This window comes from Heterodontus francisci, chromosome 17, assembly GCF_036365525.1.
Source record: "Heterodontus francisci isolate sHetFra1 chromosome 17, sHetFra1.hap1, whole genome shotgun sequence".
Classification (NCBI taxonomy): domain Eukaryota; kingdom Metazoa; phylum Chordata; class Chondrichthyes; order Heterodontiformes; family Heterodontidae; genus Heterodontus; species Heterodontus francisci.
The window spans coordinates 2,096,862-2,115,877 of NC_090387.1; the positions used below are offsets into that span (position 1 = coordinate 2,096,862).

The 19,016-nt window shown below is 57.6% G+C and overlaps 1 protein-coding gene across 3 annotated transcripts in view; it reads left to right on the top strand.

Moving 5' to 3' along the window:
* galns (galactosamine (N-acetyl)-6-sulfatase) overlaps positions 1 to 19,016 on the top strand; it is a 216,167-nt gene that overhangs the window by 6,015 nt on the left and 191,136 nt on the right. For 2 of the 3 annotated variants that reach the window (XM_068048989.1, XM_068048991.1), the window contains exons 2-3: positions 8,401 to 8,524; positions 15,771 to 15,809. In XM_068048989.1, the coding sequence (XP_067905090.1) occupies positions 8,401 to 8,524; positions 15,771 to 15,809 (163 nt within the window). The remainder of the gene's footprint in view (positions 1 to 8,400; positions 8,525 to 15,770; positions 15,810 to 19,016) is intronic. The other variant, XM_068048990.1, reaches the window with a different exon arrangement.

Here is a 19,016-nt window from a genome sequence, read left to right on the forward strand (position 1 = left end):
CGTCTCTCTCTCCCTCTGCGCGTTCCGTCTCCCTCTTTCTCTCCTCTGCGCGCTCCCGTCTCTCTCTCTCCCTCTGCGTGCTCCCGTCTCTCTCTCCCTCTGCGCGCTCCCGTCTCTCTCTCCTCTGCACGCTCCCGTCTCTCTCTCTCCCCTGCGCGCTCCCGTCTCTCTCTCCTCTGCGCGCTCCCATCTCTCTCTCTCCCCTGCGCGCTCCCGTCTCCCTCTCCCTCTGCGCGCTCCGTCTCTCTCTCCTCTGCTCGCTCACGTCTCTCTCTCTTCCTCTGCGCGCTCACCGTCTCTCTCTCCTCTGCTCGCTCCCGTCACTCTCTCTCCTCTGCGCGCTCCCGTCACTCTCTCTCCTCTGCGCGCTCCCGTCTCTCTCTCTCCCTCTGTGCGCTCCCGTTTCTCTCTCCCTCTGCGCGTTCCGTCTCCCTCTCTCTCTCCTCTGCGCGCTCCCGTCTCTCTCTCTCCTCTGCGCGCTCCCGTCTCTCTCTCCCTCTGCGCGCTCCCGTCTCTCTCTCCTCTGCGCGCTCCCGTCTCTCTCTCTCCCCTGCGCGCTCCCGTCTCTCTCTCCTCTGCGCGCATCCCGTCTCTCTCTCTCCCCTGCGCGCTCTCCGTCTCCCTCTCCCTCTGCTGCGCGCTCCCGTCTCTCTCTCCTCTGCTCGCTCACGTCTCTCTCTCTTCCTCTGCGCGCTCCCGTCTCTCTCTCCTCTGCTCGCTCCCGTCCCTCTCTCCTCTGCGCGCTCCCGTCACTCTCTCTCCTCTGCGCGCTCGTGTCTCTCTCTCTCCCTCTGTGCGCTCCCGTCTCTCTCTCTCCCTCTGCGCGCTCCCGTCTCTCTCTCTCTGCGCGCTCCCGTCTCTCTCTCCTCTGCGCGCTCCCCTCTCTCTCTCCCTCTGCGCGCTCCCGTCTCTCTCTCTCCTCTGCGCGCTCTCCCGTCTCGCTCTCCTTTGCGCACTCCCGTCTCTCTCTCTCCCTCTGCGCTCTCCCCGTCTCTCTCTCCCTCTGCGCATTCCGTCTCCCTCTCTCTCTCCTCTGCGCGCGCCCGTCTCTCTCTCTCCCTCTGCGCGCTCCCGTCTCTCTCTCCCTCTGCGCGCTCCCGTCTCTCTCTCCTCTGCGCGCTCACCGTCTCTCTCTCTCCCCTGCGCGCTCCCGTCTCTCTCTCCTCTGCGCGCTCCCGTCTCTCTCTCTCCCCGGCGCGCTCCCGTCTCCCTCTCCCTCTGCGCGCTCCCGTCTCTCTCTCCTCTGCTCGCTCCCGTCTCTCTCTCTTCCTCTGCGCGCTCCCGTCTCTCTCTCCCTCCGCGCGCTCCCGTCTCTCTCTCTCTCTCCCTCCGCGCGCCTCCCGTCTCTCTCTCTCCCTCCGCGCGCTCCCGTCTCCCTCTCTCTCTCCTCTGAGCGCTCCCGTCACTCTCTCTCCCTCTGCGCGCTCCCGTCTCTCTCCTCTGCGCGCTCCCGTCTCTCTCTCTCCCTCTGCGCACTCCCGTCTCCCTCTCTCTCTCCTCTGCGCGCTCCCCGTCTCTCTCTCCCTCTGCGCGCTCCCGTCACTCTCTCTCCCTCTGCGCGCTCCCGTCTCTCTCTCCTCTGCGCGCTCCCGTCTCTCTCTCTCCTCTGCGCGCTCCTGTCTCCCTCTCTCTCCTCTGCGCGCTCCCGTCTCTCTCTCTCCTCTGCGCGCTCCCGTCTCTCTCTCCTCTGCGCGCTCCCGTCTCTCTCTCCCTCTGCGCGCTCCCGTCCCACTCTCTCCTCTGCGCGCTTCCCGTCTCGCTCTCCTCTGCGCGCTCCCATCTCTCTCTCTCCCTCTGCGCGCTCCCGTCTCTCTCTCCTCTGCGCGCTCCCGTCTCTCTCTCCCTCTGCGCGCTCCCGTCTCAGTCTCTCCTCTGCGCGCTCCCGTCTCAGTCTCTCCTCTGCGCGCTCCCGTCTCTCTCTCTCCCTCTGCGCGCTCCCGTCTCTCTCTCCCTCTGCGCGTTCCGTCTCCCTCTCTCTCTCCTCTGCGCGCTCCCGTCTCTCTCTCTCCCTCTGCGCGCTCCCCGTCTCTCTCTTCCCTCTGCGCGCTCCCGTCTCTCTCTCCTCTGCGCGCTCCCGTCTCTCTCTCTCCCCTGCGTGCTCCCGTCTCTCTCTCCTCTGCGCGCTCCCGTCTCTCTCTCTCCCCTGCGCGCTCCCGTCTCCCTCTCCCTCTGCGCACTCCCGTCTCTCTCTCCTCTGCTCGCTCCCGTCTCTCTCTCTTCCTCTGCGCGCTCCCGTCTCTCTCTCCTCTGTGCGCTCCCGTCACTCTCTCTCCTCTGCGCGCTCCCGTCTCTCTCTCTCCTCTGCGCGCTCCCGTCTCTCTCCTCTGCGCGCTGCCGTCTCTCTCTCTCCTCTGTGCGCTCCCCTCTCTCTCTCCCTCTGCGCGCTCCCGTCCCACTCTCTCCTCTGCGCGCTCCCGTCTCGCTCTCCTCTGCGCGCTCCCGTCTCGCTCTCCTCTGCGCGCTCCCGTCTCTCTCTCTCCTCTGCGCGCTCCCGTCTCTCTCTCCTCTGCGCGCTCCCGTCTCTCTCTCTCCCCTGCGCGCTTCCCGTCTCTCTCACCTCTGCGCGCTCCCGTCTCTCTCTCTCCCCTGCGCGCTCCCGTCTCCCTCTCCCTCTGCGCGCTCCCGTCTCTCTCTCCTCTGCTCGCTCACGTCTCTCTCTCTTCCTCTGCGCGCTCCCGTCTCTCTCTCCTCTGCGCGCTCCCGTCACTCTCTCTCCTCTGCGCGCTCCCGTCTCTCTCTCCCCCTCTGTGCGCTCCCGTCTCTCTCTCTCCCTCTGCGCGCTCCCCGTCTCTCTCTCCTCTGCGCGCTCCCGTCTCTCTCTTCTCTGCGCGCTCCCCTCTCTCTCTCCCTCTGCGCGCTCCCGACTCTCTCTCTCCTCTGCGCGCTCTCCGTCTCGCTCTCCTCTGCACGCTCCCGTCTCTCTCTCTCCCTCTGCGCTCTCCCGTCTCTCTCTCCCTCTGCGCATTCCGTCTCCCTCTCTCTCTCCTCTGCGCGCGCCCGTCTCTCTCTCTCCCTCTGCGCGCGCCCGTCTCTCTCTCTCCCTCTGCGCGCTCCCGTCTCTCTCTCCCTCTGCGCGCTCCCGTCTCTCTCTCCTCTGCGCGCTCCCGTCACTCTCTCTCTCTCCCCTGCGCGCTCCCGTCTCTCTCTCCTCTGCGCGCTCCCGTCTCTCTCTCTCCCCGGCGCGCTCCCGTCTCCCTCTCCCTCTGCGCGCTCCCGTCTCTCTCTCCTCTGCGCGCTCCCGTCTCTCTCTCCTCTGCTCGCTCCCGTCTCTCTCTCTTCCTCTGCGCGCTCCCGTCTCTCTCTCTCCCTCCGCGCGCTCCCGTCTCTCTCTCTCTCTCCCTCCGCGCGCTCCCGTCTCTCTCTCTCCCTCCGCGCGCTCCCGTCTCCCTCTCTCTCTCCTCTGCGCGCACCCGTCACTCTCTCTCCCTCTGCGCGCTCCCGTCTCTCTCCTCTGCGCGCTCCCGTCTCTCTCTCTCCCTCTGCGCGCTCCCGTCTCCCTCTCTCTCTCCTCTGCGCGCTCCCGTCTCTCTCTCCCTCTGCGCGCTCCCGTCTCTCTCTCTCCTCTGCGCGCTCCCGTCTCTCTCTCCTCTGCGCGCTCCCGTCTCTCTCTCCCTCTGCGCGCTCCCGTCCCACTCTCTCCTCTGCGCGCTCCCGTCTCTCTCTCTCCTCTGCGCGCTCCCGTCTCCCTCTCTCTCCTCTGCGCGCTCTCGTCTCTCTCTCTCCTCTGCGCGCTCCCGTCTCTCTCTCCTCTGCGCGCTCCCGTCTCTCTCTCCCTCTGCGCGCTCCCGTCCCACTCTCTCCTCTGCGCGCTCCCGTCTCGCTCTCCTCTGCGCGCTCCCGTCTCTCTCTCTCCCTCTGCGCGCTCCCGTCTCTCTCTCCTCTGCGCGCTCCCGTCTCTCTCTCCCTCTGCGCGCTCCCGTCTCAGTCTCTCCTCAGCGCGCTCCCGTCTCAGTCTCTCCTCTGCGCGCTCCCGTCTCTCTCTCTCCCTCTGCGCGCTCTCGTCTCTCTCTCCCTCTGCGCGTTCCGTCTCCCTCTCTCTCTCCTCTGCGCGCTCCCGTCTCTCTCTCTCCCTCTGCGCGCTCCCGTCTCTCTTTCCCTCTGCGCGCTCCCGTCTCTCTCTCCTCTGCGCGCTCCCGTCTCTCTCTCTCCCCTGCGCGCTCCCGTCTCTCTCTCCTCTGCGCGCTCCCGTCTCTCTCTCTCCCCTGCGCGCTCCCGTCTCCCTCTCCCTCTGCGCGCTCCCGTCTCTCTCTCCTCTGCTCGCTCCCGTCTCTCTCTCTTCCTCTGCGCGCTCCCGTCTCTCTCTCCTCTGTGCGCTCCCGTCACTCTCTCTGCTCTGCGTGCTCCCGTCTCTCTCTCTCCCTCTGCGCGCTCCCGTCTCTCTCTCCCTCTGCGCGCTCCCGTCTCTCTCTCCTCTGCGCGCTCCCCTCTCTCTCTCCCTCTGCGCGCTCCCGTCTCTCTCTCTCCTCTGCGCGCTCCCGTCTCTCTCTCTCCCTCTGCGCGCTCCCGTCTCTCTCTCTCCCTCTGCGCGCTCCCGTCTCTCTCTCCCTCTGCGCGTTCCGTCTCCCTCTCTCTCCTCTGCGCGCTCCCGTCTCTCTCTCTCCCCTGCGCGCTTCCGTCTCTCTCTCCTCTGCGCGCTCCCGTCTCTCTCTCTCCCCGGCGCGCTCCCGTCTCCCTCTCCCTCTGCGCGCTCCCGTCTCTCTCTCCTCTGCTCGCTCCCGTCTCTCTCTCTTCCTCTGCGCGCTCCCGTCTCTCTCTCCTCTGCGCGCTCCCGTCTCTCTCTCCTCTGCGCGCTCACGTCACTCTCTCTCCCTCTGCCCGCACCCGTCTCTCTCTCTCCTCTGCGCGCTCCCGTCTCTCTCTCCTCTGCGCGCTCCCGTCTCTCTCTCTCCTCTGCGCGCTCCCGTCTCGCTCTCCTCTGCGCGCTCCCGTCTCGCTCTCCTCTGCGCGCTCCCCTCTCTCTCTCCCTCTGCGCGCTCCCGTCTCTCTCTCTCCTCTGCGCGCTCCCGTCTCGCTCTCCTCTGCGCGCTCCCGTCTCTCTCTCTCCCTCTGCGCTCTCCCGTCTCTCTCTCCCTCTGCGCATTCCGTCTCCTTCTCTCTCTGCTCTGCGCGCGCCCGTCTCTCTCTCTCCCTCTGCGCGCTCCCGTCTCTCTCTCCCTCTGCGCGCTCCCGTCTCTCTCTCCTCTGCGCGCTCCCGTCTCTCTCACTCCCCTGCGCGCTCCCGTCTCTCTCTCCTCTGCGCGCTCCCGTCTCTCTCTCCTCTGCGCGCTCCCGTCTCTCTCTCCTCTGCTCGCTCCCGTCTCTCTCTCTTCCTCTGCGCGCTCCCGTCTCTCTCTCTCCCTCCGCGCGCTCCCGTCTCTCTCTCTCTCTCCCTCCGCGCGCTCCCGTCTCTCTCTCTCCCTCCGCGCGCTCCCGTCTCCCTCTCTCTCTCCTCTGCGCACTCCCGTCACTCTCTCTCCCTCTGCGCGCTCCCGTCTCTCTCCTCTGCGCGCTCCCGTCTCTCTCTCTCCCTCTGCGCGCTCCCGTCTCTCTCTCTCCCTCTGCGCGCTCCCGTTTCCCTCTCTCTCTCCTCTGCGCGCTCCCGTCTCTCTCTCCCTCTGCGCGCTCCCGTCACTCTCTCTCCCTCTGCGCGCTCCCGTCTCTCTCTCCTCTGCGCGCTCCCGTCTCTCTCTCTCCTCTGCGCGCTCCCGTCTCCCTCTCTCTCCTCTGCGCGCTCCCGTCTCTCTCTCCTCTGCGCGCTCCCGTCTCTCTCTCCCTCTGCGCGCTCCCGTCCCACTCTCTCCTCTGCGCGCTCCCGTCTCGCTCTCCTCTGCGCGCTCCCGTCTCTCTCTCTCCCTCTGCGCGCTCCCGTCTCTCTCTCTCCCTCTGCGCGCTCCCGTCTCTTTCTCCTCTGCGCGCTCCCGTCTCTCTCTCCCTCTGCGCGCTCCCGTCTCAGTCTCTCCTCTGCGCGCTCCCGTCTCAGTCTCTCCTCTGCGCGCTCCCGTCTCTCTCTCTCCCTCTGCGCGCTCCCGTCTCTCTCTCCCTCTGCGCGTTCCGTCTCCCTCTCTCTCTCCTCTGCGCGCTCCCGTCTCTCTCTCTCCCTCTGCGCGCTCCCGTCTCTCTCTCTCCCTCTGCGCGCTCCCGTCTCTCTCTCCCTCTGCGCGCCCCGTCTCTCTCTCCTCTGCGCGCTCCCGTCTCTCTCTCTCCCCTGCGCGCTCCCGTCTCTCTCTCCTCTGCGCGCTCCCGTCTCTCTCTCTCCCCTGCGCGCTCCCGTCTCCCTCTCCCTCTGCGCGCTCCCGTCTCTCTCTCCTCTGTGCGCTCCCGTCACTCTCTCTGCTCTGCGCGCTCCCGTCTCTCTCTCTCCCTCTGCGCGCTCCCGTCTCTCTCTCCCTCTGCGCGCTCCCGTCTCTCTCTCCTCTGCGCGCTCCCCTCTCTCTCTCCCTCTGCGCGCTCCCGTCTCTCTCTCTCCTCTGCGCGCTCCCGTCTCGCTCTCCTCTGCGCGCTCCCGTCTCTCTCTCTCCCTCTGCGCGCTCCCGTCTCTCTCTCCTCTGCGCGCTCCCGTCTCTCTCTCTCCCCGGCGCGCTCCCGTCTCCCTCTCCCTCTGCGCGCTCCCGTCTCTCTCTCCTCTGCTCGCTCCCGTCTCTCTCTCTTCCTCTGCGCGCTCCCGTCTCTCTCTCTCCCCTGCACGCTTCCGTCTCTCTCTCCTCTGCGCGCTCCCGTCTCTCTCTCTCCCCGGCGCGCTCCCGTCTCCCTCTCCCTCTGCGCGCTCCCGTCTCTCTCTCCTCTGCTCGCTCCCGTCTCTCTCTCTTCCTCTGCGCGCTCCCGTCTCTCTCTCCTCTGCGCGCTCCCGTCTCTCTCTCCTCTGCGCGCTCACGTCACTCTCTCTCCCTCTGCGCGCTCCCGTCTCTCTCTCTCCTCTGCGCGCTCCCGTCTCTCTCTCCTCTGCGCGCTCCCGTCTCTCTCTCTCCTCTGCGCGCTCCCGTCTCGCTCTCCTCTGCGCGCTCCCGTCTCTCTCTCTCCCTCTGCGCGCTCCCGTCTCTCTCTCCTCTGCGCGCTCCCGTCTCTCTCTCTCCTCTGCGCGCTCCAGTCTCGCTTTCCTCTGCGCGCTCCCGTCTCTCTCTCTCCCTCTGCGCGCTCCCGTCTCTCTCTCCCTCTGCGCGTTCCGTCTCCCTCTCTCTCTCCTCTGCGCGCTCCCGTCTCTCTCTCTCCCTCTGTGCGCTCCCGTCTCTCTCTCCCTCTGCGCGCTCCCGTCTCTCTCTCCCTCTGCGCGCTCCCGTCTCTCTCTCTCCCTCTGCGTGCTCCCGTCTCTCTCTCCCTCTGCGCGCTCCCATCTCTCTCTCCTCTGCGCGCTCCCGTCTCTCTCTCTCCCCTGCGCGCTCCCGTCTCTCTCTCCTCTGCGCGCTCCCGTCTCTCTCTCTCACCTGCGCGCTCCCGTCTCCCTCTCCCTCTGCGCGCTCCCGTCTCTCTCTCCTCTGCTCGCTCCCGTCTCTCTCTCTCCCTCTGCGCGCTCCCGTCTCTCTCTCTCCCTCTGCGCGCTCCCGTCTCTCTCTCTCCCTCTGCGCGCTCCCGTCTCTCTCTCTTCCTCTGCGCGCTCCCGTCTCTCTCTCCTCTGCGCGCTCCCGTCTCTCTCTCTTCCTCTGCGCGCTCCCGTCTCTCCCTCCTCTGCGCGCTCCCGTCTCTCCCTCCTCTGCGCGCTCCCGTCACTCTCCTCTGCGCGCTCCCGTCTCTCTCTCTCCCTCTGCGCGCTCCCGTCTCTCTCTCTCCCTCTGCGCGCTCCCGTCTCTCTCTCTCCCTCTGCGCGCTCCCGTCTCTCTCTCTCCCTCTGCGCGCTCCCGTCTCTCTCTCTCCCTCTGCGTGCTCCCGTCTCTCTCTCCTCTGCGCGCTCCCGTCTCTCTCTCCTCTGCGCGCTCCCCTCTCTCTCTCTCTCTGCGCGCTCCCGTCTCTCTCTCTCCTCTGCGTGCTCCCGTCTCTCTCTCCTCTGCGCGCTCCCGTCTCTCTCCCTACCTCTGCGTGCTCCCGTCTCTCTCTCCTCTGCGCGCTCCCGTCTCTCTCCCTACCTCTGCGCGCACCCGTCTCTCTCTCCTCTGCGCGCTCCCGCCTCTCTCTCGTTCTCCTGCTCTCCCATCTCTCTCTCTCTCTCTGTCTCTCTCCTGTGCTCCCACCTCTCTCTCTCTCTCCTGCGCTCCCGCCTCTCTCTCTCTCTCCTGTGCTCCCACCTCTTTCTCTCTCCTGCGCTCCCGCATCTCTCTCTCTCCTGCGCGCTCACGCCTCTCTCTCGCCTCTCTCTCTTCAGTCCATTCTTTGCTGACTCACTTATGCACAGATTCCTAAACCTGAAACTTAGAGCCTTTTGTTTAAGTAAACTTTGAGGGATCAGATGGTGAAGGCAGGAAATTCAGCTACTTTCTCTCTGGCTGTCTGCAGATGGGCTGGGGGGACCTTGGTGTATTCGGGGAACCTTCCAGAGAGACTCCAAACTTGGACCGAATGGCTGCAGAAGGAATGCTGTTCCCAAACTTCTATGCTGCCAACCCGCTGTGCTCCCCATGTAAGTGATGGCTCTCAGACACTGCTAACCAGCCCAACTGCAAGTGTTGAAGGAAGAAAAGGAAAATTTGCATTTCTATAGCACCTTTCATGACCTCATGATGTCCCAAAGCGCTTTACAATCAATTAAGTATTTTTGAAGTGTAGTCACTGTTATAAAGTAGGAAACGCAACTGTCAATTTGCACACACAAGATCCCACAAACAGCAATGTGATAATGACCAGATAATCTGTTCTTTACATGATGTTGATTGAGAGATAAATATTGGCCACAACACCAGGGAGAACTCCCCTGCATTTCTTCAAAATAGTATGAGAGGATGTTTATGTCTTCCTTGGAGAGTAGACGCAGCCTCCGTTTCACATCTCAGTCAAAAGATGACACCTCCGACAGTGCAGCACTCCATCGGTACTGCCCCACTGACAGTGCGGCGCTCCCTCAATTATGCCCTCTGACAGTGCAGCACTCCCTCAGTACTGCACCTCTGACAGTGCAGCACTCCCTCAGTACTGCACCTCCGACAGTGCGGTGCTCCCTCAGTACTGCACCTCCGACAGTGCGGCGCTCCCTCAGTACTGCCCCACTGACAGTGTGGCACTCCCTCAGTACTGACCCTCCAAAAGTGCAGGGCTCCCTCAGTACTGCCACCGACAGTGTTTTGCTCCTTCAGTACTGACTTCTGACACTCCAGCATTCCCTTCGTAATGACCCTCCGACAGTGCAGGGCTCCCTCAGTACTGACCCTCCGACAGTGCAGCGCTCCCTCAGTACTGACCCTCCGACAGTGCAGGGCTCCCTCAGTACTGACCCTCCGACAATGCAGTGCTCCCTCAATTATGCCCCTCTGACAGTGCAGCACTCCCTCAGTACTGCCCCTCCGACAGTGCGGCGCTCCCTCAGTACTGCACCTCCGACAGTGCGGCGCTCCCTCAGTACTGCACCTCCGACAGTGCGGCGCTCCCTCAGTACTGCCCCACTGACAGTGTGGCACTCCCTCAGTACTGACCCTCCAAAAGTGCAGGGCTCCCTCAGTACTGACCCTCCGACAGTGCAGCGCTCCCTCAGTACTGACCCTCCGACAGTGCAGGGCTCCCTCAGTACTGACCCTCCGACAGTGCAGGGCTCCCTCAGTACTGACCCTCCGACAGTGCAGGACTCCCTCAGTACTGACCCTCCGACAGTGCAGGACTCCCTCAGTACTGACCCTCCGACAGTGCAGGGCTCCCTCAGTACTGACCCTCCGACAGTGCAGGGCTCCCTCAGTACTGACCCTCCGATAGTGCAGGGCTCCCTCAGTACTGACCCTCTGACAGTGCAGGACTCCCTCAGCACTGACCCTCCGACAGTGCAGGGCTCCCTCAGTACTGACCCTCCGACAGTGCAGGGCTCCCTCAGTACTGACCCTCCGACAGTGCAGGGCTCCCTCAGTACTGACCCTCCGACAGTGCAGGGCTCCCTCAGTACTGACCGACAGTGCAGGGCTCCCTCAGTACTGACCCTCCGATAGTGCAGGGCTCCCTCAGTACTGACCCTCCGACAGTGCAGGGCTCCCTCAGTACTGACCCTCCGACAGTGCAGGGCTCCCTCAGTACTGACCCTCCGACAGTGCAGGGCTCCCTCAGTACTGACCCTCCGACAGTGCAGGGCTCCCTCAGTACTGACCGACAGTGCAGGGCTCCCTCAGTACTGACCCTCCGATAGTGCAGGGCTCCCTCAGTACTGACCCTCCGATAGTGCAGGGCTCCCTCAGTACTGACCCTCCGACAGTGCAGGGCTCCCTCAGTACTGACCCTCCGATAGTGCAGGGCTCCCTCAGTACTGACCCTCCGATAGTGCAGGGCTCCCTCAGTACTGCAGTGCAGTGTCAGCCGGGATTTCTGTGCTCCGAGGCAAGAGTGCTACTAACTGAGCCACAGCTGATGCACTTTAAATGGTTTCTGTCTCAGTTTTAGTGCTAAGCTGGTTTCCTGTTCTGTGCAAGGAATTTCTTTACAATGATGGAAACTGCTTCTCATCTCCCACTCACCATGCTCCAGGCACTATACTGTCTATGTTGAGGCACCCAGCTCCCCCATCCCAATCCCCTCTTTTTTAAAAATTCATTCATGGGATGTGGCCGTTGCTGGCCAGGCCAGTATTTATTGCCCATCCCTAATTGCCCTTGAGAAGGTGGTGGTGAGTTGCCTTCTTGAACCGCTGCAGTCCATTTGGGGTAGGTACACCCACAGTGCTGTTAGGAAGGAAGTTCCAGGATTTTGACCCAGCAACAGTGAAGTAACGGCGATATAGTTCCAAGACAGGATGGTGTGTGACTTGGAGGGGAACTTGCAGGTGGTGGTGCTCCCATGTATTTGCTGCCCTTGTCCTTCTAGTTGGTAGAGGTTGCGGGTTTGGAAGGTGCTGTCTAAGGAGCCTTGGTGCATTGCTGCAGTGCATCTTGTAAATGGTACACACTGCCTCTCCCTGGGATCTCCTGCCCCTCCTCCAACCGTCCGCTCTCTGCCTCTCCCACACCCGCCTCCTTTCCCCCCGCTGGGCTCCTTCCACTCTCTTCCATCCTCATCCTCGGGCCCTTCCTCCCTCCCCCCAACCCCCCCGCCCCCAACTCCCCTGGGAAATTCAGGACAAACCTCTTTACCCAGAGAGTGGTGCGAATGTGGAACTTAGTACCTCAGGGGGTGGTTGAGGCAATTTGTTATTCATTCAGGGCGTGTGGGCGTCACTGGTTTGGCCAGCATTTATTGCCCATCCCTAATTGCCCTTGAGAAGGTGGTGGTGAGCTGCCTTCTTGAACCGCTGCAGTCCATGTGGTGTCGGTACACCCACAGTGCTGTTCGGAAAGGATTTCCAGGATTTTGACCCAGCAACAGTGAAGGAACGGCGATATAGTTCCAAGTCAGGATGGTGTGTGACTTGGACGGGAACTTGCAGGTGGTGGTGTTTCCATGCATCTGCTGCCCTTGTCCTTCTAGGTGGTAGAGGTCGCGGGTTTGGAAGGTGCTGTCTAAGGAGCCTTGGTGCATTGCTGCAGTGTATCTTGAGTGTTGTTGGAGCTGCACCCATCCAGGCAAGTGGAGAGTATTCCATCACACTCCTGACTTGTTAGTTTGGAATACTTTAAATACTTTTAAGGGTAGACGAGATAAGCATTTAAGGGAATAGAGAATATTATTGCATTGACATCATGGCCTTGTTGGAAAGCTGGATGAGGGGCAATGTCACCTTCCTCTGAATGAAGCCTCCCCGCTTGGCTACAAACGAACGTACGAATTAGGAGCAGGAGTAGCCTGCTCCGCCATTCAATACTGATTCATGGCTGAACTGATTTCTCCACATTCCCGCCTACCCCCAATAACCTTTCACCCCCTTGCTTATCAAGAATCTATCTACCTCTTCCATAAAAATATTCAAAGACTCTGCTTCCACTGCCTTTTGAGGAAGAGAATTCCAAAGACTCACGACCCTCTGAGAAAAAAAACTTCTGCTCATCTCTGTCTTAAGTGGGCAACCCCTTATTTTTAAACAGTGACCCCTAGTTTTAGATTCTCCCACAAGGGGCAACATCCTTTCCACATCCATCCTATCAAGACCCCTCAGGATCTTATATGTTTCAATCAAGTCGCCTCTTACTCTTCTAAATTCCAGTAGATACAAGCCTAACCTGTCCAATCTTTCCTCCTAAGACAGCTCGCCCATTCCAGGTATTAGTCTAGTAAACCTTCTCTGTACTGCCGCCAATGCATTTACATCCTTCCTTAAATAAGGAGACCAGTACAGTACAGTATACAGTACTCCAGATGTGGTCTCACCAATGCCCTGTATAGCTGAAGCATAACCTCCCTCCTCTTGTATTCAATTCCCCTCGCGATAAACAATAACATTCTATTAGCTTTCCTAATTAAGTGCTGTACTCACATACTAACCTTTTGCGATTCGTGTACTATCTCTCTGCATCTCAGAGCTCCGCAATCTCTCACTGTTTGCTTCTTTGTTATTCTTCCTTCCAAATGGACAACTTCACATTTTCCCACATTATACTCCATTTGCCAGATCTTTGCCCACTCACTTAACCTATCTATATCCCTTTGTAGCCTCCTTATATCCTCTTCACAACCTACTTTTCTACCAATCTTTGTGTCATCAGCAAATTTAGCAACCATACCTTCGGTCCCTTCATCTAAATCATTTATATAAATTGTAAAAATTTGAGGCCCCAGCACAGATCCCTGTGGCACACCACTTGCTACATCTTGCCAACCACAAAATGACCCATTTATACCGACTCTCTGTTTCCTGTTAGCTAGCCAATTTTCTATCCATGCCAATAATGTTACCCCCTACACCATGAACTTTCATTTTCTGCAATAACCTTTGATGTGGCACCTCATCAAATGCCTTCTGGAAATCTAAGCACAATACATCCACTTCTTCTTCTTCTTTGGCCTCCTTGTCTCGAGAGACAATGGGTAAGCGCCTAGAGGTGGTCAGTGGTTTGTTGAGCAGCGCCTGGAGTGGTTATAAAGGCCAATTGTAGAGTAACAGACTCTTCCACAGGTGCTGCAGATAAAATTGGTTGTTGGGGCTGTTACATAGTTGGCTCTCCCCTTGCACTTCTGTCTTTTTTCCTGCCAACTGCTAAGTCTCTTCGACTCGCCACACTTTAGCCCCGCCTTTATGGCTGTCCGCCAGCTCTGGCGATCACTGGCAACTGACTCCCATGACTTGTGGTCAATGTCACAGGACTTCATGTCGTGTTTTTCGATGTCTTTAAAGCGGAGACATGGACGGCCAGTGGGTCTGATACCAGTGTCGAGCTCGCTTGGGGATCCTGCCATCTTCCATGCGGCTCACATGGCCAAGCCATCTCAAGCGCCGCTGGCTCAGTAGGGTGTATATGCTGGGGATGTTGGCCGCCTCGAGGACTTCTGCGTTGGATACATCCACTGGTTCCCCTTTATCCACAGCACATGCAACTCCCTCAAAGAACTCCAGTAAATTGGTTAAACATGATTTCCCTTGAACAAAACCATGTTGACTGCCTGATTACCTTTAATTTTTCTAAGCGCCCTGCTATAACATCTTTAATAATAGCTTCTAGCATTTTCTCTAAGACAGATGTTAAGCTAACTGTCCTGTAATTTCCTGCTTTCTGTCTCTCTCCCTTTTTGTATAAAGGAGTTACATTTGCTATTTTCCATCTAGCAGAACCTTCCCTGAATCAAGGGAATTTTGGAACATTAAAACTAACGCATCAACTATCTCACTAGCCACTTCTTTTAACACACTAGGATGAAGTCCATCAGGACCCAGGGACTAGTCAGCCCGCAGCTCCAACAATTTGTTCAGTACCACTTCCCTGGTGATTGTAATTTTCTTGAGTTCCTCCTTCCCTTCCATTTCCTGACTTACAGCGAAGTCCAGCAAGACCGTCGCGATGTCAATGTGTCTCGTATCACCAGATCACACCTTGGCCCGATCCCCTTTCCACTAACCCCTTCCCTTCCACTGAACATCTCACGTTGTACTATCCTTCTCGCCTCTAATTTAAAATCCTCAGTCTCTACTGCTTGCCCAAATACTATAAAAATGTTCTCACCAAGATATCATCACTGCTTTCCTCCCTCCACCAATCTTTGGTGATTTCAACTGCCATCTCAACTCATCATAACATGGGAACATTGGTTCGAATCCCACCACGGAAATTTGAATTCAATTAATAAAAAATCTGGAATTTAAAGTTAGTCTAATGGTGACCATGAAACCATTGTCGATTGTTGTAAAAATCCATCGGGTCCACTATGTCCTTTAGGGAAGGAAATCTGCTGTCCTTACCTGGTCTGGCCGACATGTGACTCCAGACCCACAGCAATGTGGTTGACTCTTAAATGCCCTCTGAAATGGCCGAGCAAGACAATCAGTTCAAGAGCAATTAGGGATGGGCAATAAATGCTGGCCTAGCCAGCAATGCCCACATCTGACGAGCAAATAAAAAAAAAACTCTCTCTCCTTTGACTTTACTGGCCTCTTATTCTCCCTAAATCTCTCCCTCCATGTAAACTCCCCAATTCATATTCACGGCCACACCCTGGGCATTTCCATCGCACACGGCATCGCTACTGCCATTGTATCATTCACAGATACAGCCATCTTTGATAACTTCCTTGTTTCACTCTCCGCCTATGTCCATCTTCCAAGTCCCAACCCTACTTCCTTCTGTGTCCCTCCCTGGAAAAAACTATCCCTAATTCACTTAACAGCTGCACTTTCAAAATCTCAACTGTCCAACCTTTGACTCTCGCCTTGCCACAACTTTTCTGCACCTACTGATTTCCTCAACTGCACCCTCACTACCACCATCCCCCACTAAAACCATTCCTCTCGAGCACGAGAAACAGGAGCAGGAGTAGACCAGATGGCCCATCGAGCCTGCTCTGCTATTCACAACAATCATGGCTGATCTCAGGATTCAACTCCATGTCGCACCCGCTCCCCATATCCCTTCATTCCCTGAGAGACCAAAAATATGTCTACCCCAGCCTTAAATCTGTTCAATGATGGAGAATCCACAACCCTCTGGGGTAGAGAATTCCAAAGATTCACAACCCTTTGAGTGTAGTAATTTCTCCTCATCTCAGTCCTGAATGATTGGCCCCCTATCCTGAGGCTGTCCCCGTGTTTTAGATTCCCCAACCAGCAGAAACAATCTCTCAGCGTCTACCCTGTCCACCCACTTCAGACTCTTATATGTTTAAATGAGATCACCCTTCATTCTTCTGAACTCCAGAGAATATAGGCCCAGTTTACTCAGCCTCTCATTAAAGGACAACCCCCTCATCCCAGGGACCAATTTAGTAAATCTTCACTGCACTGCCTCCAGTGCAAGTATATCCTTTCTTAAATGTGGAGACCAAAACTGCACACAGTATTCTGGGTGTGGTCTCACCAAAACCCTGTACAATTGTAGCAATACTTCCTTATTCCTGTACTCCAATCTGCTTGCATTAAAGGCCAGTGTGCCATTTGCCTTCCCAGTTGCTTGCTGTACCTGCATGTTAACTTTCAGCGTTCCTTGTACAAGCACACCCAAGTCTCTTTGAACATCGACACTTACAAGTTGCACACCTTTTGAAAAAATATTCTGCTTTTCTATTCTTACGATGAAAATACATAACTTCACACCTCTCTACATTATATTCCACTGCCATCTTGTTGCCCACTCACTTAACCTGTCTATATCTCTTTGCAGCCTCTCTGTGTCCTCCTCACAGCTTACCTTTCCACCGAGGTTTGTATCATCAGCAAACTTAGATCTATTATTATAATAAAAGCAAAATACTGCAGATGCTGGAAATCTGAAATAAAAACAAAGAAATGCTGGAAATACTCAGCAGGTCTGGCAGCATCTGTGGAGAGAGAAGCAGAGTTATCGTTTGAGGTTAGTGACCTTTTATCAGAACTATTATATATTAAGTTATATTATCTAAGATATATTCCTCTCTGTCTCTTAACTCAGTCATTAATACAGATTGAAAATAGCTGAGGCCACAGTACCGATCCTTGCGGCACTCCACTATTTATTGCCTGCCAATGAAAATGCGCTTCTCACTCCCTGCCCGTTCCCCCTGTACGACAGGAGACAGAGAGTAGCAGTAGAAGGGAGTTTCTCAAAATGGAGACGTGTGACCAGTGGTGTTCCACAGGGATCCGTGCTGGGACCACTGTTGTTTGTGATATACATAAATGATTTGGAGGAAAGTATAGGTGGTCTGATTAGCAAGTTTGCAGACGACACTAAGATTGGTGGAGTAGCAGATAGTGAAGGGGACTGTCAGAGAATACAGCAGAATATAGATAGATTGGAGAGTTGGGCAGAGAAATGGCAGATGGAGTTCAATCAGGGTAAATGCGAGGTGATGCATTTTGGAAGATCCAATTCAAGAGTGAACTATACAGTAAATGGAAAAGTCCTGGGAAAAATTGATGTACAGAGAGATTTGGGTGTTCAGGTCCATTGTTCCCTGAAGGTGGCAACGCAGGTCAATAGAGTGGTCAAGAAGGCATACGGCATGCTTTCCTTCATCGGACGGGGTATTGAGTACAAGGGTTGGCAGGTCATGTTACAGTTGTATAAGACTTTGGTTCGGCCACATTTGGAATACTGCGTGCAGTTCTGGTCACCACATTACCAAAAGGATGTAGATGCTTTGGAGAGGGTGCAGAGGAGGTTCACCAGGATGTTGCCTGGTATGGAGGGCGCTAGCTATGAAGAGAGGTTGAGTAGATTAGGATTATTTTCATTAGAAAGACGGAGGTTGAGGGGGGACCTGATTGAGGTGTATAAAATCATGAGAGGTATAGACAGGGTGGATAGCAAGAAGCTTTTTCCCAGAGTGGGGGATTCAATTACTAGGGGTCACGAGTTCAAAGTGAGAGGGGAAAAGTTTCGGGGGGATATGCGTGGAAAGTTCTTTACGCAGAGGGTGGTGGGTGCCTGGAACGCGTTGCCAGCGGAGGTGGTAGACGCGGGCACGATAGCGTCTTTTAAGATGTATCTAGACAGATACATGAATGGGCAGGAAGCAAAGAGATACAGACCCTTAGAAAATAGGCGACATGTTTAGATAGAGGATCTGTATCGGCGCAGGCTTGGAGGGCCGAAGGGCCTGTTCCTGTGCTGTAATTTTCTTTGTTTTTTGTTCTTGACCTTCCCCTGTATGACACTCATCTCCACCCTGACCTTCCCCTGTATGACCCTCATCTCCACCCTGACCGTTCCCCTGTATGACCCTCATCTCCACCCTGACCTTCCCCTGTATGACCCTCATCTCCACCCTGACCGTTCCCCCTGTATGACCCTCATCTCCACCCTGACCTTCCCCTGTATGACACTCATCTCCACCCTGACCTTCCCCTGTATGGCCCTCATCTCCACCCTGACCGTTCCCCTGTATGACCCTCATCTCCACCCTGACCGTTCCCCTGTATGACCCTCATCTCCACCCTGACCGTTCCCCTGTATGACCCTCATCTCCACCCTGACCTTCCCCTGTATGACCCTCATCTCCACCCTGACCTTCCCCTGTATGACCCTCATCTCCACCCTGACCGTTCACCCTGTATGACCCTCATCTCCACCCTGACCTCCTGTATGACCCTCATCCCCACCCTGACCGTTCTCCTGTATGACCCTCATCCCCACCCTGACCGTTCCCCTGTATGACCCTCATCTCCATCCTGACCGTTCCCCTGTATGACCCTCATCCCCACCCTGACCGTTCTCCTGTATGACCCTCATCTCCACCCTGACCTTCCCCCGTATTACCCTCATCCCCACCCTGACCGTTCCCCTGTATGACCCTCATCCCCACCCTGACCCCCTGTATGACCCTCATCTCCATCCTGACCGTTCCCCTGTATGACCCTCATCTCCACCCTGACCGTTCCCCCTGTATGACCCTCATCTCCACCCTGACCTTCCCCCGTATTACCCTCATCCCCACCCTGACCTTCCCCTGTATGACCCTCATCTCCACCCTGACCGTTCTCCTGTATGACCCTCATCTCCACCCTGACCGTTCTCCTGTATGACCCTCATCTCCACCCTGACCGTTCTCCTGTATGACCCTCATCTCCACCCTGACCGTTCCCCTGTATGACCCTCATCTCCACCCTGACCGTTCTCCTGTATGACCCTCATCTCCACCCTGACCGTTCACCCTGTATGACCCTCATCTCCACCCTGACCTCCTGTATGACCCTCATCCCCACCCTGACCGTTCTCCTGTATGACCCTCATCCCCACCCTGACCTTCCCCTGTATGACCCTCATCTCCATCCTGACCGTTCCCCTGTATGACCCTCATCTCCACCCTGACCGTTCCCCTGTATGACCCTCATCCCCACCCTGACCTTCCCCTGTATGACCCTCATCTCCATCCTGACCGTTCCCCTGTATGACCCTCATCTCCACCCTGACCGTTCCCCCTGTATGACCCTCATCTCCACCCTGACCTTCCCCCGTATTACCCTCATCCCCACCCTGACCGTTCCCCTGTATGACCCTCATCCCCACCCTGACCTTCCCCTGTATGACCCTCATCTCCATCCTGACCGTTCCCCTGTATGACCCTCATCTCCACCCTGACCTTCCCCCGTATTACCCTCATCCCCACCCTGACCGTTCCCCTGTATGACCCTCATCTCCACCCTGACCTTCCCCTGTATGACCCTCATCTCCACCCTGACCGTTCCCCTGCCTGACCCTCATCTCCACCCTGACCGTTCCCCTGTATGACTCTTATCTCCACCCTGACCGTTCCCCTGTATGACCCTCATCTCCACCCTGACCTTCCCCTGTATGACCCTCATCTCCACCCTGACCTTCCCCTGTATGACCCTCATCTCCACCCTGACCGTTCCCCTGTATGACCCTCATCTCCAGCCTGACCTTCCCCTGTATGACTCTTATCTCCACCCTGACCTTCCCCTGTAT